This window comes from Phyllobates terribilis, unplaced genomic scaffold (genome assembly GCF_046119375.1).
Source record: "Phyllobates terribilis strain yellow unplaced genomic scaffold, ASM4611937v1 Scaffold_150__1_contigs__length_4496277, whole genome shotgun sequence".
NCBI lineage: Eukaryota > Metazoa > Chordata > Amphibia > Anura > Dendrobatidae > Phyllobates > Phyllobates terribilis.
Genome location: NW_027362910.1, coordinates 598,961 through 616,233, shown reverse-complemented (window position 1 = coordinate 616,233; position 17,273 = coordinate 598,961). Strand labels below are relative to the sequence as shown.

The following is a 17,273-nucleotide window of genomic DNA, read 5'->3' as shown; positions in this document are numbered from 1 at the left end:
CCTGCCTCCAATAATATATACCTGACAGGAGCCCATACATTCTGCTGCCTCCAATAATATATACCTGACAGGAGCCCATACATTCTGCTACCTGCAATAATATATACCTGACAGGAGCCCATAGATTCTCCTGCCTCCAATAATATATACCTGACAGGAGCCCATACATTCTGCTGCCTCCAATAATATATACCTGACAGGAGCCCATAGATTCTGCTACCTGCAATAATATATACCTGACAGGCGCCCATACATTCTAGGCTCAACCCTGAGGCCGCAGAATGCCCCCAGAGCCACCACAAGCCCGCAGCACTGACCTCCTCCTGCAGCTTCCCGGTAATGCACAGTCAGGACACGCCCCCCAGAAATGATGTCAAACCTGAAAGGAGCCCATACATTCTAGCGTTTACCATATATGTGGTGGCGGCTCTGCAGGTGGAGGTATGTGGAGACCCCATTACTGGGCGCAGGGGCATTAACCCCTTCAGCACGGAGGCTCTTTTGGGGTCTTCTGTTGCCCCTTTATAAGAATCATACAGTATGTCTGATGCCCACCACAGTGTAATGCCCCCATTATGCCCGTTATACAGTATGTATGATGCCCCCCACAGTGTAATGCCCCCATTATGCCCCTTATGCAGGATGTATGATGCCCCCACACAGTGTAATGCCCCCATTATGCCCCTTATGCAGGATGTATGATGCCCCCACACAGTGTAATGCCCCCATTATGCCCCTTATGCAGGATGTATGATGCCCCCCACAGTGTAATGCCCCCATTATGCCCCTTATGCAGTATGTATGATGCCCCACACAGTGTAATGCCCCCATTATGCCCCTTATGCAGTATGTATGATGCCCCACACAGTGTAATGCCCCCATTATGCCCCTTATGCAGTATGTATGATACCCCCACATGGCAATGCCCCCATTATGCCCCTTATGCAGTATGTATGATGCCCCCACACAGTGTAATGCCTCTATTATGCCCCTTATGCAGGATGTATGATGCCTCCACACAGTGTAATGCCCCCATTATGCCCCTTATACAGTATGTATGATGCCCCCACATTGCAATGCCCCCATTATGCCCCTTATGCAGTATGTATGATGCCCCCACACAGTGTTATGCCCCCATTATGCCCCTTGTGCAGGATATATGATGCCCCCACACAGTGTAATGCCCCTTATGCAGTATGTATGATGCCTCCACACAGTGTAATGCCCCCATTATGCCCCTTGTGCAGGATATATGATGCCCCCACACAGTGTAATGCCCCCATTATGCCCCTTATGCAGTATGTATGATGCCCCCACACAGTGTAATGCCCCCATTATGCCCCTTATGCAGTATGTATGATGCCCCCCCACACAGTGTAATGCCCCCATTATGCCCCTTATGCAGGATGTATGATGCCCCACACAGTGTAATGCCCCCATTATGCCCCTTATGCAGTATGTATGATGCCCCCACACAGTGTAATGCCCCCATTATTCCCCTTATGCAGTATGTATGATGCACCCACACAGTGCAATGCCCCCATTATGCCCCTTATGCAGGATGTATGATGCCCCCACACAGTGTAATGCCCCCATTATGCCCCTTATGCAGGATGTATGATGCCCTCACACAGTGTAATGCCCCCATTATGCCCCTTATGCAGGATGTATGATGCCCCACACAGTGTAATGCCCCCATTATGCCCCTTATGCAGTATGTATGATGCCCCCACATTGCAATGCCCCCATTATGCCCCTTATGCACTATGTATGATGCCCCCACACAGTGTAATGCCTCCATTATGCCCCTTATGCAGGATGTATGATGCCCCCACACAGTGTAATGCCTCCATTATGCCCCTTATGCAGGATGTATGATGCCCCCACACAGTGTAATGCCCCCATTATGCCCCTTATGCAGGATGTATGATGCCCCCACACAGTGTAATGCCCCCATTATGCCCCTTATGCAGGATGTATGATGCCCCCACACAGTGTAAAGCCCCCATTATTACCCCTATGCAGGATGTATGATGCCCCCCACAGTGTAATGCCCCCATTATGCCCCTTATGCAGTATGTATGATGGCCCCACACAGTGTAATGCCCCCATTATGCCCCTTATGCAGTATGTATGATGGCCCCACACAGTGTAATGCTCCCATTATGCCCCTTATGCAGGATGTATGATGCCCCCACACAGTGTAATGCCTCCATTATGCCCCTTATGCAGTATGTATGATGCCCCCACACAGTGTAATGCCCCCATTATGCCCCTTATGCAGTATGTATGATGCCCCCACACGGTGTAATGCCCCCATTATGCCCCTTATGCAGTATGTATGATGCCCCACACAGTGTAATGCCCCCATTATGCCCCTTATGCAGTATGTATGATGCCCCCACACAGTGTAATGCCCCCATTATGCCCCTTATGCAGTATGTATGATGGCCCCACACAGTGTAATGCCCCCCTTATGCCCCTTATGCAGGATGTATGATGCCCCCACACAGTGTAATTCCCCCATTATGCCCCTTATGCAGTATGTATGATGCCCCACACAGTGTAATGCCCCCATTATGCCCCTTATGCAGTATGTATGATTCCCCACACAGTGTAATGCCCCCATTATGCCCCTTATGCAGTATGTATGATGCCCCACACAGTGTAATGCCCCCATTATGCCCCTTATGCAGTATGTATGATACCCCCACATGGCAATGCCCCCATTATGCCCCTTATGCAGTATGTATGATGCTCCCACACAGTGTAATGCCTCCATTATGCCCCTTATGCAGGATGTATGATGCCTCCACACAGTGTAATGCCCCCATTATGCCCCTTATACAGTATGTATGATGCCCCCACATTGCAATGCCCCCATTATGCCCCTTATGCAGTATGTATGATGCCCCCACACAGTGTAATGCCCCCATTATGCCCCTTGTGCAGGATATATGATGCCCCCACACAGTGTAATGCCCCCATTATGCCCCTTATGCAGTATGTATGATGCCCCCACACAGTGTAATGCCCCCATTATGCCCCTTGTGCAGGATATATGATGCCCCCACACAGTGTAATGCCCCCATTATGCCCCTTATGCAGTATGTATGATGCCCCCACACAGTGTAATGCCCCCATTATGCCCCTTATGCAGTATGTATGATGCCCCCACACAGTGTAATGCCCCCATTATTCCCCTTATGCAGTATGTATGATGCCCCCACACAGTGTAATGCCCCCATTATGCCCCTTATGCAGGATGTATGATGCCCCCACACAGTGTAATGCCCCCATTATGCCCCTTATGCAGGATGTATGATGCCCTCACACAGTGTAATGCCCCCATTATGCCCCTTATGCAGGATGTATGATGCCCCACACAGTGTAATGCCCCCATTATGCCCCTTATGCAGTATGTATGATGCCCCCACATTGCAATGCCCCCATTATGCCCGTTATACAGTATGTATGATGCCCCCCACAGTGTAATGCCCTCATTATGCCCCTTATGCAGGATGTATGATGCCCCCACACAGTGTAATGCCCCCATTATGCCCCTTATACAGTATGTATGATGCCCCCACACAGTGTAATGCCCCCATTATGCCCGTTATACAGTATGTATGATGCCCCCCACAGTGTAATGCCCCCATTATGCCCCTTATGCAGGATGTATGATGTCCCCACACAGTGTAATGCCCCCATTATGCCCCTTATACAGTATGTATGATGCCCCCACACAGTGTAATGCCCCCATTATGCCCCTTATGCAGGATGTATGATGCCCCCCACAGTGTAATGCCCCCATTATGCCCCTTATGCAGGATGTATGATGCCCCCACACAGTGTAATGCCCCCATTATGCCCCTTATGCAGTATGTATGATGCCCCACACAGTGTAATGCCCCCATTATGCCCCTTATGCAGTATGTATGATGCCCCACACAGTGTAATGCCCCCATTATGCCCCTTATGCAGTATGTATGATACCCCCACATGGCAATGCCCCCATTATGCCCCTTATGCAGTATGTATGATGCCCCCACACAGTGTAATGCCTCCATTATGCCCCTTATGCAGGATGTATGATGCCTCCACACAGTGTAATGCCCCCATTATGCCCCTTATACAGTATGTATGATGCCCCCACATTGCAATGCCCCCATTATGCCCCTTATGCAGTATGTATGATGCCCCCACACAGTGTTATGCCCCCATTATGCCCCTTGTGCAGGATATATGATGCCCCCACACAGTGTAATGCCCCTTATGCAGTATGTATGATGCCTCCACACAGTGTAATGCCCCCATTATGCCCCTTGTGCAGGATATATGATGCCCCCACACAGTGTAATGCCCCCATTATGCCCCTTATGCAGTATGTATGATGCCCCCACACAGTGTAATGCCCCCATTATGCCCCTTATGCAGTATGTATGATGCCCCCCCACACAGTGTAATGCCCCCATTATGCCCCTTATGCAGGATGTATGATGCCCCACACAGTGTAATGCCCCCATTATGCCCCTTATGCAGTATGTATGATGACCCCACACAGTGTAATGCCCCCATTATTCCCCTTATGCAGTATGTATGATGCACCCACACAGTGTAATGCCCCCATTATGCCCCTTATGCAGGATGTATGATGCCCCCACACAGTGTAATGCCCCCATTATGCCCCTTATGCAGGATGTATGATGCCCTCACACAGTGTAATGCCCCCATTATGCCCCTTATGCAGGATGTATGATGCCCCACACAGTGTAATGCCCCCATTATGCCCCTTATGCAGTATGTATGATGCCCCCACATTGCAATGCCCCCATTATGCCCCTTATGCACTATGTATGATGCCCCCACACAGTGTAATGCCTCCATTATGCCTCTTATGCAGGATGTATGATGCCCCCACACAGTGTAATGCCTCCATTATGCCCCTTATGCAGGATGTATGATGCCCCCACACAGTGTAATGCCCCCATTATGCCCCTTATGCAGGATGTATGATGCCCCCACACAGTGTAATGCCCCCATTATGCCCCTTATGCAGGATGTATGATGCCCCCACACAGTGTAAAGCCCCCATTATTACCCCTATGCAGGATGTATGATGCCCCCCACAGTGTAATGCCCCCATTATGCCCCTTATGCAGTATGTATGATGGCCCCACACAGTGTAATGCCCCCATTATGCCCCTTATGCAGTATGTATGATGGCCCCACACAGTGTAATGCTCCCATTATGCCCCTTATGCAGGATGTATGATGCCCCCACACAGTGTAATGCCTCCATTATGCCCCTTATGCAGTATGTATGATGCCCCCACACAGTGTAATGCCCCCATTATGCCCCTTATGCAGTATGTATGATGCCCCCACACGGTGTAATGCCCCCATTATGCCCCTTATGCAGTATGTATGATGCCCCACACAGTGTAATGCCCCCATTATGCCCCTTATGCAGTATGTATGATGCCCCCACACAGTGTAATGCCCCCCATTATGCCCCTTATGCAGTATGTATGATGGCCCCACACAGTGTAATGCCCCCCTTATGCCCCTTATGCAGGATGTATGATGCCCCCACACAGTGTAATGCCCCCATTATGCCCCTTATGCAGTATGTATGATGCCCCACACAGTGTAATGCCCCCATTATGCCCCTTATGCAGTATGTATGATGCCCCACACAGTGTAATGCCCCCATTATGCCCCTTATGCAGTATGTATGATGCCCCACACAGTGTAATGCTCCCATTATGCCCCTTATGCAGTATGTATGATACCCCCACATGGCAATGCCCCCATTATGCCCCTTATGCAGTATGTATGATGCCCCCACACAGTGTAATGCCTCCATTATGCCCCTTATGCAGGATGTATGATGCCTCCACACAGTGTAATGCCCCCATTATGCCTCTTATACAGTATGTATGATGCCCCCACATTGCAATGCCCCCATTATGCCCCTTATGCAGTATGTATGATGCCCCCACACAGTGTAATGCCCCCATTATGCCCCTTGTGCAGGATATATGATGCCCCCACACAGTGTAATGCCCCTTATGCAGTATGTATGATGCCTCCACACAGTGTAATGCCCCCATTATGCCCCTTGTGCAGGATATATGATGCCCCCACACAGTGTAATGCCCCCATTATGCCCCTTATGCAGTATGTATGATGCCCCCACACAGTGTAATGCCCCCATTATGCCCCTTATGCAGTATGTATGATGCCCCCACACAGTGTAATGCCCCCATTATTCCCCTTATGCAGTATGTATGATGCCCCCACACAGTGTAATGCCCCCATTATGCCCCTTATGCAGGATGTATGATGCCCCCACACAGTGTAATGCCCCCATTATGCCCCTTATGCAGGATGTATGATGCCCTCACACAGTGTAATGCCCCCATTATGCCCCTTATGCAGGATGTATGATGCCCCACACAGTGTAATGCCCCCATTATGCCCCTTATGCAGTATGTATGATGCCCCCACATTGCAATGCCCCCATTATGCCCCTTATGCAGTATGTATGATGCCCCCACACAGTGTAATGCCTCCATTATGCCCCTTATGCAGGATCTATGATGCCTCCACACAGTGTAATGCCCCTATTATGCCCCTTATGCAGGACGTGTTATGCCCCTTATGCAGGATGTATGATGCCCCACACAGTGTAATGTTCCCATAGTACCGTCATCCCCCCACACAGTACAATCAGAGGCATAACTAGGGTCTGATGGGACCCGTTGCGAGATTTCGACCACCCCCCATCCTGATATATACAGTGGGTACGGAAAGTATTCAGACCCCTTTACATTTTTCACGCTTTGTTTCATTGCAGCCATTTGGTAAATTCTAAAAAATTCATTTTTTTCTCATTAAAGTACACTCTGCACCCCATCTTGACTAAAAAAAATACAGAAATGTAGATATTTTTGCAAATTTATTAAAAAGAAAAACTGAAATATCACATGGTCATAAGTATTCAGACCCTTTGCTCAGACACTCATATTTAAGTCACATGCTGTCCATTTCCTTGTGATCCTCCTTGAGATGGTTCTACTCCTTTATTGGAGTCCAGCTGTTTTAATTAAACTGATAGGACTTGATTTGGCAAGGCATGTCAGACCAAATGAGGCTCATGAGCTCAAAGGAACTGCCCAAGGAGCTCAGAGACAGAATTGTGGCAAGGCACAGATCTGACCAAGGTTACAAAAGAATTTCTGCATTACTTAAGTTTCCTAAGAGCACAGTGGCCTCCATAATCCTTAAATGGAAGAAGTTTGAGACCACCAGAAATCTTCCAGAAATCTTCCAAGACCTGGCCATCCAGCCAAACTGAGCAATCGTGGGAGAAGAGCCTTTGTGAGAGAAGTAAAGAAGAACCTCAAGATCACTGTGGCTGAGCTCCAGAAATGCAGTAGGGAGATGGGAGAAAGTTCCACAAAGTCAACTATCACTGCAGCCCTCCACCAGTCGGGCTTTTATGGCAGAGTGGCCCGACAGAAGACTCTCCTCAGTGCAAGACATATGAAAGACTGCACAGAGTTTGCTCAAAAACACATGAAGGACTCCCAGACTGTGAGAAATAAGATTCTCTAGTCTGATGAGATGAAGATACAACTCTTTGGTGATAATTCTAAGCGGTATGTGTGGAGAAAACCAGGCACTGCTCATCACCTGCCCAATACAATCACAACAGTGAAACATGGTGGTGGCACTGGTTGCAATTGAAGGAAACGTGAATGCAGACAAGTACAGAGATATCCTGGATTAAAACCTCTTCCAGAGTGCTCTGGACCTCAGACTTGGCCGAAGGTTCACCTTCCAACAAGACAATGACCCTAAGCACACAGCTAAAATAACAAAGGAGTGGCTTCAGAACAACTCTGTGACCATTCTTGACTGGCCCAGCCAGAGCCCTGACCTAAACCCAATTGAGCTTCTCTGAAGAGATCTGAAAATGGCTGTCCACTAACGTTCACCATCCAACCTGACGGAACTGGAGAGGATCTGCAAGGAAGAATGGCAGAGGATCCCCAAATCCAGGTGTGAAAAACTTGTTGCATCATTCCCAAGAAGACTCATGGCTATACTAGCTCAAAAGGGGGCTTCTCCTCAATACTGAGCAAAGGGTCTGAATACTTATGACCATGTGATATTTCAGTTTTTCTTTTTAAAAAATTTGCAAAAATTTCTACATTTCAGGTCCACAATGCTTCTGCCATAACTGAATTCTTCAACAGCTTTATACACTTTAGAAAAAGGCTTACCCAACCTAATATTACGTAAGCATGAAAGTTCATAGGTTGTTGTCCAACATTCCAATCCCGTGACAGTGGCCAGCTATCACAGATAAGCAATGCCGGATGAGACCTGTTCACGGACCATTCTACTTCTGTCATAATGTTTACATATGATAAGAGTAAATCCTACACCGGGTTATAAATCAGAGCAAGGTTTTCTTCCCAGACAGTATATTGTGTTAAGAAGCTATGTATCAGTGAGATACAGTTACAGATAAAGTATACCTTAACACAGAATATATAATCAGAATATTAATGGTTGGATACATCATAATGGGCTTCAGATAGCCACTTATATTTTTTGTACTACAATAAGCTTCTCCATCTTAAGCCATATGCCTGTAGTCTTATTTACAATATTGTGCAATCGTCTGTCTCTGGTTCTACATCGGATCTCTCATGGCATATACAAAAGGCTAATTCCCTTCAGTAATAAAGATTAAACCTCAGACTGTTAGTAAACTTAAACTAATGCTATGTTTTAGTATGTCTGGACTAATGACCCCTAGTCTACTGAGGTAAGATACCTACAAATGCTGACATGTTTGGTTCCTATTTTATTTCAAATCTGAAATATAAAATAGCCATTTTTCATGTTCATACTACAGTTATGTATTTATGTTTTGAAAAATCAAATAAAAATGATGTAAAAAAAAAAAAAAGAGTGAAAAATTTAAAGGGAATACTTTCCGTACCCCCTGTATATGTATGTCCCTTATCCTGGGCCTCAACCTAATATATGTCCCCCGTTCTGCCTCTGTTCTTTAGTGTATTGAAAAAGATAAACTATTACACTCACCAGGGGCGAACATAGAAGTGATGGGGCCCCATAACAGAAGTATAATGCACTCCCCTTAATCCTCCATACAGTATAATGCACAGCCCATAGTCATCCATGTAGTATAATGCACAGCCCATAGTCTGTACATGTAGTATAATGCACAGCCCTTAGTCCGTACATGTAGTACAACCCCTGGCAAAAATTATGGAATCACCGGGCTCGGAGGATGTTCATTCAGTTGTTGAAAAAAAGAAGATCACAGACATAGCACAAAACTAAAGTCATTTCAAATGGCAACTTTATGGTTCTAAGAAACACTAAAATTAATCAAGAAATAAAATGTGGTACTCAGTAAGGGTAATTTCTTTCCGACCAAGTAGAGGGAAAAAATTATGGAATCACTCAATTCTGAGGAAAAAATTATGGAATCATGAAAAACAAAACACAAAAGAACACTCCAATACATCATTAGTATTTTGTTGCACCACCTCTGGTTTTAATAACAGCTTGCAGTCTCTGAGGCATGGACTTAATGAGTGACAAACAGTACTCTTCATCAATCTGGCTCCCAATTTTCTCTGATTACTGTTGCCAGATCAGCTTTGCAGGTTGGAGCCTTGTCATGGACCATTTTCTTCAACTTCCACCAAAGATTTTCAATTGGATTGAGATCCGGACTATTTGCAGGCCCTGACATTGACCTTATGTGTCTTGTTTCAAGGAATGTTTTCACAGTTTTTGCTCTGTGGCAGGATGTATTATCTTGAAAAATGATGTCATCATCCCCAAAAATCCTTTCAATTGATGGGATAAGAAAACTGTCCAAAATATCAATGTAAACTTGGGCATTTATTGAAGATGCAATGATAGCTATCTCCCCAGTGCCATTATCTGACATGCAGCCCCATATCATCAATGACTGTGGAAATTTGCATGTTCTCTTCATGCAGTCATCTTTATAAATCTCATTGGAACGGCACCAAACAAAAGTTCCAGCATCATCACCTTGCCCAATGAAGATTCGCGATTCATCACTGAATATGACTTTCATCCAGTCATCCACAGTCCATGATTGCTTTTCCTTAGCCTATTGTAACCTTGTTTTTTTCTGTTTAGGTGTTAATGATGGCTTTTGTTTAGCTTTTCTGTATGTAAATCCCATTTCCTTTAGGCGGTTTCTTACAGTTCGGTCACAGACATTGACTCCAGTTTCCTCCCATTCGTTCCTCATTTGTTTTGTTGTGCATTTCCTGTTTTGGAGACATATTGTTTTAAGTTTCTGGTTTTAATGCTTTGATGTCTTCCTTGGTCTACCAGTATGTTTGCCTTTAATAACCTTCCCATGTTGTTTGTATTTGGTCCAGATTTTAGACACAGCTGACTGTGAACAACCAACATCTTTTGCAACATTGCGTGATGATTTACCTTCTTTTAAGAGTTTGATAATCCTCTCCTTTGTTTCTCCTTTCGTGTTGGAGCCATGATTCATGTCAGTCCACTTGGTGCAACAGCTCTCCAAGGTGTGGTCACTCCTTTTTAGATGCAAACTAAAGAGCAGATCTAATTTGATGCAGGTGTTAGTTTTGGAAATGAAAATTTACAGAGTGATTCCATAATTTTTTCCTCAGAATTGAGTGATTCCATAATTTTTTCCCTCTCCTTGGTCCGAAAAAAATTACCTTTACTGAGTACCACATTTTTTTTCTTGATTTCTTTTAGTGTTTCTTAAAGCCCTAAAGTTGCCATTTGAAATGACTTTAGTTTTGTGCCATGTCTGTGATCTGCTTTTTTTCAACAACATTAAACAACTGAATGAACATCCTCCGAGCCCGGTGATTCCATAATTTTTGCCAGGGGTTGTATAATGCACAACCCATAGTCCATACATGCAGTATAATGCACAGCCCATAGTCCGTACATGTAGTATAATGCACAGCTCATAGTCCGTACATGTAGTATAATGCACAGCCCATGGTCCGTACATGTAGTATAATGCACAGCTCATAGTCCATACATGTAGTATAATGCACAGCTCATAGTCCATACATGTAGTATAATGCACAGGCTATAGTCATCCATGTAGTATAATGCACAGCCCATAGTCATACATGTAGTATAATGCACAGCCCATAGACCGTACATGTAGTATAATGCACAGCCCATAGTCATCCATGTAGTATAATGCACAGCCCATAGTCATACATGTAGTATAATGCACAGCCCATACTCATCCATGTAGTATAATGCACAGCCCACAGTCATACATGTAGTATAATGCACAGCCCACACTCTTACATGTAGTAGTATGGCAAAGGGCACCGTGTACTCGCTGATTAAAAGAAAACAAAACATTATACTCGCCTTCCCTCTGCTCCCTCGCAGCGCGGTGTCTTTTTCTGGAGCTGCCGCTGACATCAGCTGCAAGCGACAGGAGAGCATGATGTTACTTCCATGCGCCCCCTAATGGCGTACATGCCGATGTCATCTGCTGGCCTCTGATTGGTCAGCAGCGTGTATTGTGGCACTTCAGCTGAATGTCAGTCCGGGAACACACATCCAGCTGAAGTAGGGGTCGGTCACAGGAGCCACTGCGGTCATTAAGACTCTCAATATAATGCTCTCATAGTACCTCTATTTCCCCACACCGTATAATGTTCTCACAGTACCGCCATCCCCCCACATACAGTATAATGTTCCCACATTACCACCATCCCCCCACATACAGTATAATGTTCTCATAGTACCGCCATCCCCCCACATACAGTATAATGTTCTCACAGTACCGCCATCTTCCCACATACAGTATAATGTTCTCACAGTACCGCCATCTTCCCACATACAGTATAATGTTCTCATAGTACCGCCATCCCCCCCACATACAGTATAATGTTCCCACAGTACCGCCATCCCTCCACATACAGTATAATGTTCTCACAGTACCGCCATCTTCCCACATACAGTATAATGTTCTCATAGTACCGCCATCCCCCCCACATACAGTATAATGTTCCCACAGTACCGCCATCCCTCCACATACAGTATAATGTTCTCACAGTACCGCCATCCCCCCCACATACAGTGTAATGTTGTCACAATACCGCCATCCCCCCACATACAGTATAATGTTCCCACTGTTGCGCCATCTTCCCACATACAATATAATTTTTCCACAGTTCCGCAATCTTCCCACATACAGTATAATATTACCACCATCCCCCCCACATACATTATAATGTTCTCACAGTACCGCCATCTTCCCACATACAGTATAATGTTCTGACAGTACCGCCATCTTCCCACATACAGTATAATGTTCTCACAGTACCGCCATCCCCCCCACATACAGTATAATGTTCCCACATTACCACCATCCCCCCACATACAGTATAACACTTGGTTTTCTTTTTTTGGTGTTCTTCATGTAATATATGGAAGTCTACAGGAAAATGCTAAAAGAAACATAATATCCAGGAATAAAACCACTGTACATGGAGACATTAGCATCAAATAACTGTCTTGTTCTTACAAACACGCTCTTATAAATGAGATCTAACGTGATAAAAGATTACAACCTGGGGAAGACGGGAAACATTCATATAGACGGTCGCTGATGATGTAGTCAGTGACGGACTCTGGACATATCTGTTTCTAGAGCCGTATTAGAAGATGAAGATGTCGTCCTCATCATGAAGTTGTTATTTCTCATGCCATGTGTAATGTATATGACGAGAATTAGCGTTATGGAAGATGAGTCTATGAGAAACTTATTCAGCTGCCGACTCCGAGGAAGAAACTGCTTGTTGTCTGTGGCCTAAAATATATAGATTTTATTACTACGTCAGGGACAAAAGCAGAATGTTGTAAGATAATAAAAATACCATTGCTGCTTGGGTTTCTGGGTGATTCTTACTGAAGCAGTGGCCAACTTAGCCAGTGATTGGAAGTATGGAGGAGATGTCTAAGTCAGCAATTCAACTTATGTTCCAGTCCATAAAAAACTAGAGAACACAACATCTACACATTCTCTCTCCTGATATATTTCCCTTATTGTCTCCAGTAATTGTATTATTACACAGAATTCTTTATGATGTTACATCGGCTCATCTTCTTCTCATTCAGGTCTCTACAATATCAGATCCTCTCAGTGAAGATCTTCTATATTAAGAGAATTTTTCTGAATCACCTATCAAGGATGGACATGGACAGAGACAAGATGGCGGAGAGGATATTACACCTCACCCTAGAGATCCTCTTCCGGCTTACTGGAGAGGTGAGAGATTCTGATGACGTCACATTACATCATTATCTATGGGAATAACAGATGGACAGAACTGGAGAGGTGAGGACTCTGGAAATGTCTGTAGTGAGATGTATTAATGTGTCTCTCCATAACCAGGATTACACAGTAGTGAAGAAGACTTCTAGTGAGCGCTGTCAGGACCCTGTGTCTGAGGGATGGGGAAGACCCCTGAGCCCAATCACAGGGCCTCCACTTCATCCACTGATACATGAGGACATCAATGACCAGAAAATCCTAGAACTCACCTACAAGATGATTGAGCTGCTGACTGGAGAGGTGACACTGCTGGGAATGCTGGGACATTATACAGTAACGCTATGGAGGGATCGGGGGGATGACGGTATCATTGTATGTGTCAGGTTCCTATAAGGTGTCAGGATGTCGCTGTCTATTTCTCCATGGAGGAGTGGGAGTATTTAGAAGGACGCAAAGATCTGTACAAGGACATCATGATGGAGGTTCCCCAGCCCCTCACATCACCAGGTAATAGACAGGACTAAATACACCCGGCCTATAATTATCTGTATGTAAAGAATGAATTCAGTCCCTATATGTGTTTCCTCCAGATCTATCCAGTAAGAGGACAACACCAGAGAGATGTCCCCGTCCTCTTCTTCCACAGGACTGTAAACAAGAAGATCCCAATGTTCCTCAGGATCATCAGGTAGATGGAGAGAAGGTGTGATGAGATCTCCTATTTGATGTGTAGACGGCTGTGAAGGTCTTGTGCTCAGTCTTGTTTTATCCACCAGTATTATATGTTTTATACTTATGTAATGAGAACGGTGGAGATGGCAGGATTAGAGCCGATCATAGATGGGACTTCTCCATCTGTCTGTGACTTTTACAATATTTGTTTCAGGGTGAAGATCTGACCCATATTAATACTACAGAGACATATGTGAGGGGTGATGATTGGTGTAAGGAGGAGATTCCTACATATGACTACCCAGGTGAGTAGTGACCACTAAATGCAGAGAAGTCACAGATTCTTCTCAGTCACCGGCTGTGGCTGCTTTATCGGTGGTGTAGTCCGGCCGTATCACAATCGCGTGATCACCATTTTCCCTCTAGACCACAACATTTTCCTCCACCCAAAAATGTTCACATTACTTTGTGTAATTGTAAAAGCCTTTTTCTGTAGAACTTACAACCTGGAGGATCCACCTGCCCCCTGGGATTAGTAGACGCTGACCGTTACCTGCCCAGATCTGTAAGCTACAAAGCCAAATGACAGCTTACGTAGAATGTGCTGACAAGTGAGAAAATCACTTGAAGAAAAATATTCTGATGGGCCTGTAAGAGAAAGCGGAGGGTAATGATGCTGTTGGCTTCCTAGATCCCTGATATCTTATTGGATGAATCTACCTTCTCTCCCTTCTGTGCTGCTGAATGTTCTCATATGGTCCCTACAAGACCAGGTCCAGTCTATCTGACCAAACTTAACTTTTATAATCGACAACATTAAATGTGCAGTGAGGCCAAGTGTGAATTTCTATACAATAACAACAGAGTTTCCCTTTATCCTGACTTTTCAAACTATCTTCAAACAGGATTGCGATAAACTACATAAATAACATTACACCTGTGCCATGATATGTCTCTAAGCTGTGCGTGGCTGATGGCTGTAATATACATCTATTCACACCGGCAGGAGATGTGGTGGCATGGCTCGACCCCTGGTTTCATGGATTCACTCCACGTCATAAATTACATTATGTTTTTAATCCTAAGGAATTCAGGTTCCTGCACAATCTCTCCTGAAATGGGGGCACTAATACTTTCTCTACTCTTCTGGTCAGGAATTAATCTATAGGAGTAGTGACTATTTTGACTCCACGGCCACTTTCTGGACATTAGCTCGCAGTCGATGTTGGAGAGTAAAAATTGCACATTGGCCATTTTATTCCCCAACACGTAGTGCCCAGATTGTGCTCCAGGAGACACACACCGTAAATGAAGAGGGTTCTTCTCACTATAGTAATGCCACATACATGGATGATAAATGTGGTTTGGGCGCACTGCAAGACTCAGAAGAGAGGGGGAGATCTGACTTTGGGAGAGTGGATATTGCTGGATTGGTTTATGGATGAGTAGAAGTTTTTATTGGTATCATTTTCATCTACATAACATTGTTTGGTGGCTTCTTATTCCATATTTTGGAGGCAGAATGAACAAACAGTTGAAGATCACGATCCAATGGTTCATCCTATGAAGTTTTCTATTAGACTGTGAATTGTCATTCACTGTCATTCTGTCAATAAGTTGTCATTTCTACAGACATTTTAAGTAGAAATGTTCAAAAATATAAATTTCAAGGATGTTTTATTCAAAATTAATAATTGTTTTTTTTCTTGGCAGATGACTCTACCAGGAGATCAGAGGGACAGGACATTTTTATATCAGATGATCTTGAGACCCCACAGGATACAATTGAAGTGAATTCCATTACTCCAGATATCCCATCATCCCTTCACTGCAAAGATCTGTCATCTGATCCTATGAAACAGGTCCTGTCTTCTGATTCATTACCGACTACTAAGGAAAGTCAAAATAAAAAAATAAGGATTGAAAAACGAACTGCTCCTAAAGCAAAGAAGACATTTTCACTGCCAGAAAATGGAAATAGTTTTACCCTCAAAAAGTCTATAAGTCAAAAATTACACACAGTGGACAATAGATTTTCTTGTTCCAAATGTGGGAGATGTTTTAACTATAAATCAGCTTTGGTTATTCACCAGAGAACCCACACAGGGGAGAAGCCTTTTTCATGTTCAGAATGTGGGAAATGTTTTAACCGGAAATTCGATCTTGTTAGACATCAGATAATTCACACAGGGGAGAAGCCTTTTTCCTGTTCAGAATGTGGGAAATGTTTTAACCAGAAATCATATTTTGTTATACACCAGAGAACTCACACAGGGGAGAAGCCTTTTTCATGTTCAGAATGTGGGAAATGTTTTTACCATAAATCAGCTTTGGTTAAGCACCAGAGAAGTCACACAGGGGAGAAGCCTTTTTCATGTTCAGAATGTGGGAAATGTTTTAACCAGAAATCAGATCTTGTTAATCACCAGAGAATTCACACAGGGGAGAAGCCATTTTCATGTTCTGAATGTGGGAAATGTTTTAACCTTAAACCAGCTTTGGTTAACCACCAGAGAATTCACACAGGGGAGAAGCCTTTTTCATGTTCAGAATGTGGGAAATGTTTTAACAATAAACCAGCTTTGGTTCACCACCAGAGAACTCACACAGGGGAGAAGCCTTTTTTATGTTCAGAATGTGGGAAATGTTTTAACCGGAGATCAGCTTTAATTAAGCACGAGAGAATCCACACAAGGTAGAAGCCTTTTTCCTATTCTTTTTTTTTTTAATCCAAATCATTTTTCTCATTATTTTTTTTTTACAAAACAAGAAACCAGTACATACAATAATAAAATAACATACATGCATCTCTCCGATATATCCTTTCAGCTTGCCCATTACCGTCTGATAACTTGCAGTTACTATATCTTACAATTAACATTCCACATTCTTGAAATCTCTTATATAAGCATAATACTGTAATAAACATTATAATCCTATACACATATAGGTGTGCTATATTACCCAGACCACATGTTAAGGAATTCCAATACACAATGAAACATTAGACCTTGTCAATGCCTCCCTTCCTCCATAAGTCAAATTGTCTCTCCAGCAATAACCCCCTTGATGGCATTCCCGGTGTATCCAACCATAAGTCTCATATTTTCTCAAATTTATTCACTGAGTTTCATTTTTTATATACCTCTTTTTCTAATCTGATATTAGTTATCCTATTTTTGAGTTCACTAATTTCTGGGGGTGAGGGGTTAATCCA

At 44.1% G+C, this 17,273-nt stretch overlaps 1 protein-coding gene across 1 annotated transcript; it reads left to right on the top strand.

Annotated features, from left to right (window-relative positions):
• The first annotated feature begins 365 nt into the window (after positions 1–365).
• LOC141206920 (uncharacterized) lies at positions 366–16,997 on the top strand. The gene is made up of 7 exons (XM_073664284.1): positions 366–441; positions 13,228–13,378; positions 13,505–13,684; positions 13,768–13,891; positions 13,975–14,072; positions 14,271–14,361; positions 15,770–16,997. The coding sequence occupies exons 1-7, from the start codon at positions 416–418 to the stop codon at positions 16,753–16,755; spliced, it is 1,656 nt and encodes a 551-aa protein (XP_073520385.1). The 5' UTR covers positions 366–415; the 3' UTR covers positions 16,756–16,997.
• Positions 16,998–17,273: the final 276 nt, after the last annotated feature.

Coding starts and splice junctions, on each gene's coding strand:
- LOC141206920 (XM_073664284.1), top strand. CDS start 416: ATGTGGTGGCGGCTCTGCAGGTGGAG. Junction 13,379..13,504: donor TCTTCCGGCTTACTGGAGAG/GTGAGAGATTCT, acceptor CTCCATAACCAG/GATTACACAGTAGTGAAGAA. Junction 13,892..13,974: donor CCAGCCCCTCACATCACCAG/GTAATAGACAGG, acceptor TGTTTCCTCCAG/ATCTATCCAGTAAGAGGACA.